Source organism: Argiope bruennichi, chromosome 4 (genome assembly GCF_947563725.1).
Source record: "Argiope bruennichi chromosome 4, qqArgBrue1.1, whole genome shotgun sequence".
In the NCBI taxonomy this organism is placed as follows: Eukaryota; Metazoa; Arthropoda; class Arachnida; order Araneae; family Araneidae; genus Argiope; species Argiope bruennichi.
Window position 1 is genome coordinate 96627803 of NC_079154.1, and position 6000 is coordinate 96633802.

The 6000-nt window shown below is 29.7% G+C and overlaps 1 protein-coding gene across 1 annotated transcript in view; it reads left to right on the top strand.

Moving 5' to 3' along the window:
* Positions 1–3278, top strand: part of LOC129966505 (U-scoloptoxin(05)-Sm1a-like) — a 42468-nt gene extending 39190 nt beyond the window's left edge. Inside the window, exon 3 of the mRNA XM_056080939.1 lies at positions 2431–3278. Within this exon, the coding sequence (XP_055936914.1) occupies positions 2431–2657 (227 nt within the window). The 3' untranslated portion in view covers positions 2658–3278. The remainder of the gene's footprint in view (positions 1–2430) is intronic.
* Positions 3279–6000: the final 2722 nt, after the last annotated feature.

The window sequence follows — 6000 nt, forward strand, 5'->3', positions numbered from 1 at the left end:
TCCATCCCATTTACCCGACATCCATTCTTGCACAATTGCCGACATAACAAATTATCAAGATAACCAACCGTTAGAGCACCAAAAGAATTACGAGAACTGCGAAGAATTCCATTGCAGCTGTCTTTTAAAGTGAGAATGCAGACGATTTCGTAAAGTAAAAAGTCAGACGATTTTTCAAAGCGTATACTGACAATTAAAAATTGCTAAAGAATGAATATTTTCTGTTCGTATTCACATTAAAAATAAAACTGAAGTGCCTTATTAGTTGTAAAAAAAACTTTTAATTATAATAAAGAACAAAATTAAAATCTTTAATCAATATTTTTTATTATTTTTAATTTAACATTTTTCATAAAATAGTTGTAGTTCATGTACAACTCAACCATTGTAAAAAGTAGTAAACAAAACAGCATTAGGTTTGCTAGAAGAGCGTTCCGTTGGGTTGCCATATTGGCGAGAAACTCGAGAAGAGGTAACATTAATCTTCACTTCAACCGTTTTTTTTTTTTTTTTTTTTTTTTTTCCCCGTTTGAAAGCTGCTCAGGTATAGAGTTTGATATTCGATTTTCTTTGCGTTATTCTTTATTGCTATAAAATTATTGAACATGGTAACAAATAATAAACAAACTAAAAATTAAATTCTAAAGTTTTGATTCATCTATTTGAAGTGCATTTCTCCATTTGGTAGCTCCTATTTTTAGTGCAAAAATTTTTTGCACCATTTTTTAAAAACTATTTGTTTTTTCTCCGGCCTTGGTGTTTCTAAAAAGTGGATTCTTTTATATATTTTAATTGCAGTTTTGATCATAAAATAGTATTAACCAAGAAAATTACATAAAAAGGAAACTATAGATTTTTTTTCACTTCACTTATCTGCATTTGATATACAAAATAAGCCGAAATCTATTACAAATTTATAAAAAAACTTTATTCCTGAATTATTTTTAAAAGCGCAACTAACTGTATTGTGCATTTTGATTTAACTAACTGATTGAAATAAATTATCATAAACATCTTTTAACTAAAAACTTAAGTTCTAACTTTCTCTTATATTTTATTTATAAAATGCATCTATTGTATCTACCCAAAAATGCATTATCGCAAAGAAAACAAACCACAATAAAAATTTACACTAATAATTTTGCGTAGTAGAAAGGCATTAAATAAATTTAAAGCTAAATTATTTTTCAAGAAACTCACCACCAACAACAAATATAATCCGTAGTCTTTCCATCGAAGATTCGCTATCTGTTGATCATCATTATAAATCGGAAAGTTTATTGGCTGTATTCAGATTCAATAATAGCTGTTACTTCACCAAAACAAAACAGCTCGTTTGATGATGCATAGCAAGCAGGCAGTTTTTTTCATTGTCCATATTAAATGCTATTGATACCCAAAGTAGATTAAAATCCATCTATTCGAAAAGTTAATTCTACATAAATCCCCATCTTGTTGTAGTTTTCAGTTTTCTGTCCGTTATATATACGCACACACACACAAGGTGATAAAACAAACTATCCCGATATATGAGACCATTTCTATCATTCCCTTCACAGGAACGGAATAAAATTTTGATTCAAGTATTTTGAGGTACACGTTCAAGAATTATATGAAAAACAGCAGTTAAACTCTAACCAACAGTTACGATTACAGTTACAAAATTTTCAAATGTCAACACCAGCTCTTTTTTTTTTTTTTTGGAATATGTTCTACTTAGCAAAAAATAATAAATAGCGTTGAAATATTATATATATATATATATATATATATATATATATATATATATATATATATATATATATATATATATATATATATATATATATATATATATATATATATATGTGGCGATGTCCCCTTATGCTCCCTTTATGGAGGGTTTACACTCGGCCAATTATAAGACGGCCAGTTGGCAGCGCATGCGTAGAAAGGCTGGAAAATGCTGCTTGGTCCATGGCAAATAATTGTCCCGACGGCACAGCATGTTGCTGTATTGTATTTTTTTTCTTACCGCGCATGCGTTTGTAGAACTTGGTGGTTTTTTTGAAAAAATTGATCGCTTATCATAGGTTAATTCCGACATTTTTTGTTCTTTCTAATGCGAAATTTTCATTTTATTTTTCTATAGTTTTCCAAATTTAATTTTTTTTATTTACCATGTTTCTTTGTGTAAATATCTATTATTTTAATATGATACCGGTGAAATAAGAAAGTTTCAGGAACGCCAAAACGGCAATTTATAGAAGAATTGCCGGCAAGAATAGAATGCCTGAATCTATCTTATGAAATTATCTGCTTACTGGCTTACTTATAACAGGACGAATGTAAACCCGGCATTAATGACTTATTTCACACTTATTTTTTCTTATTTACGTCTTATGCGTTTGAATTTATGTTTAACTAATTAAACTGAACTTTATATTTTAGGTTTCGTCGGAACAAGGCGCTTTTGTTCTGCTCGGGACCTTGGTAACTTTTGTGAGTTCGTGTACCACGAGGGCGAAAAAAGAGAGTATAAAGGCTGTGTATATACCTGCGAAAGCGATGGCTGCAATACCGCCATTACGAACTACCAATCACCTTTTCCTATGTTCTTAATTACTTTCACCATCTTGGTAGCCCTGATTAGCAAACACATTTCACGATCGACTTGATGGAGAGTAGAAAATGTTGGAGAAAGCTAATTTGTGTTCCAGTTTTGTAAATTGGATATGCATTCATTTTTTTTCCAGGGCACTGTGGATGTTTTTCAAACTTATGAGCGTTAATGCTACATTTCGTGCATGAAGTCATTGAAATTATAATGAATAATTGTGCATAATTGTGTTACGCTTGTTATGAAACCCGTTCCATAAATTGTTCATATGCAGTGTGTGTGGAGTATCTATTTTATTCTTTATAATTACGTGACATAAGGAAGATATTTAAGTGAAATGGACTACGTTCTATTTTAAAATATGTGTGAGCATGTTTGAAATATTTTTCAATGAATTTCAACTTGAGATCCTGTATGCAAGACTGAATTTAAGTTTATTTCATGAATGAATTCATAGTTGTATTCGGAAATTCACTAACGACGTTGTTTGTGCCTTTTTAAAGCACGCAGTTAATTTTTATTAATGTATAATTATTATTATATAAAAAAATGTCTTGTATGTCTTTCTTGTGGCCTATTAATGTTCAAACAATTTCTAGTGTGTTTCTCGTAATGTATTTTATATGATTTTTTCCATATGTAAACATTTGTTGTATTAATTTTATTTTGATTTTTTCCCCATTGTCACTTTTTTCAAAAGATTTCTGAATAAAACGTGGAAACTATGCATTTAATGATATTAATTTCATATCATTATTAAATGAAAGTAGGTACATAACAAATAACATTAAACATATATTTTAATCTTAAAAGATACATTGCAATAAATAAAGTACTAAGAGTTTTTTATTAATATAAAATTCAACTTTTTCAAAGAAGAGTATTAATTTTGTGTAACGATCACATATCAAATTTTATCTTTTCAGTTCAAAGTATTTTTAATTTTTTTTTTTTTTTTTTAGCATTCTCAGACAAATAGAGCGTCTTACTGACATAATTCCAAAAGATGTTCTTCATATTCAGGATAGTCTGAAATGTGAAAATTCATCAAAATTTCGAATTCGAATCCTTTGATGATTTAGGTAAAATAATACTTTAGTTCACTTTAAAAATAGCACTGAATATTTTATTAGCAATAATACTATTTTCAATTATAAAACGTAATTCAACTAAATTCTTTAATGGATATTTATTTCTCGATTATTTTTAATTTTAATTTCTCACAAAACTGCTGTAGTAGATATACAACTCAACAAGCAAAAAAAAATTATAAACAAATCAGTATTAGGGTTACTAGAAAAAATAGTCCGTTTGCTTCTTTGGGTTAGCATATTGGTAGCGAATTCGGGGGCATCCTAAACTAGGATTCAGTTATGATTTATATACTTCACATATGAGAAAGTAAAAATTATTATGATAATTTTCAACAGAAGAAAAACAAACTACTTGATGATTTGATAAAATCATTAATTAATTTGACTTAAGTACATCAATTGAAATAATGCTGCATATTTAGAAACATAGTTACACATATTTTAAAATTAAGGAAGAATTGCGTAATTACGTTTTATCACTGAAAAGATTTTTTTGGAATTTTAAGAAAGTATTTTTGCGCAATAATATTTCCAGAAGTTAGAATATTAAATATTAAAAATATTGTTTTAAATATATTAAAAATATTTTGAAATATACTCTAAATAATTCATGAAATAAATTACCATGCTTTAAGTATTAATTAATTGTATTTATATTAATTTTTAATTAATAAAAGAATCTTCAAAAATCGCTAAGAGGGGGGACATCTTTTCTCCCTAAAATATGCCAAATTTCACAAATTTACATTTGTATATAAAATGTTAGAGCATCAATAGATAGAAAACAGTACACACCATTAGCTTTCAGCATTAGTAGAGATAAGGATATAGTGGGCATTGAATACACTCATTTGATACTATTTTGAAGAAATCAAGAGCACAAAAAGTCTTCTGGGTTGGGAAAAAAATATTTATGAAATCGTTCGGAAAATTTTGAAGAAACTTTGCTGAAATTGCTCAAAAAAATTGATTTATACTAAATCACTTAAAAAGCTCTTAAATAAGAAATTTTAATATGTCAGAAAAATGGAATTTCCATGCTACTGTACTTTATAAACTCAAGATAAAATGCATACTTAAAAACTTAATCACTTAAAAACTACTAAAAATTGCAAAATGAAATAATGAAAAAAATTATATATATGAATTTTTCTCCATAAAAAATTAAATATTGATAACTTGGAATGGAATTCCATTTTAACCGTACCAAAGACCCTCGGGGGGGGCACCTCGGAATGAGGATGAGATGCTTCCGGCATGGTGGTTGGATCTCGCCACCCTGGAGGGTACACTAATAGGTGGGGGATCTGGCTCCTCCCATCGATGACGGGACTTCCTTCGGGGAGGGTTGTACCGTGGCCGGTGACGGCCCTTAGGACTCAACCACAGTTCCCGCCAATTGCTGTTGCGGCGGTCCGGTCATTCAGTTCTATGGTTTTAATCCGTGTGCCTTAGGGCGGGTCGGAGAGTTAGATGGTTGACTAACCGTACCAAACACGCTGCTATTGTTTTATCCAATAGGATATATTTTAAGCAAAGAAACTGTGAAACTCCTCTGTTTAACTTATTTGAAAGTATGTGAGAAAAATTTGAGACTACAATCCCTGGTTTTTCTCAAGTATGATCTGCAAGTTTTAAACATTTTTACTTTATTTGTTGGTTAGCAACTGGCTCGTTTAGTTTAGTTATATTTACATCCCGTTGTAAAGCAACACTAGGGCTATTTTGAGACAGACCTCATAATTTTGAACCGCGGTCTGATAACGAGGACGACACTGAGCTGGTACCCCCCCCTCTCCACACCATCGGGAAGACACTGGCTCTTTGGAGATATTGGTTATATTTCATTTCAGTTGAATCAATTTTAAGTCCATGATTTCCTCAAAATTCCATTAAAGTGCATTTATGTTAGTTTTCTTACATATTTTATGTCCATTGAACACATCAATCTTTCTAATGGAGACTAGTCATAGCGCTATTAAAAATGTAAATGTTCAGTTCTTCTGTTTTCCCATTTCCATGATAATGTAATTTCACTGTTTTATTCGTTTTGCAAATGACACACATTTTTATGGAATCCATCTTCTTTAGTTTTAAATGGGAAAAAAATCATGTGATTAATGATTTGATGAAGCAATGAAAACGATTTGAATTTCAGGGGAACAAGGTAATCTATTATTGGAAATTGGGTAGAATAAATTAAAGATTGCCAACATTTAGGGAAAATGTGCACCACTAGGTATCATAAAAAAAAAGCAATTTTTAAATTTTGAATCAGTGTAAAATTTATATTTGTTCAAAATATAT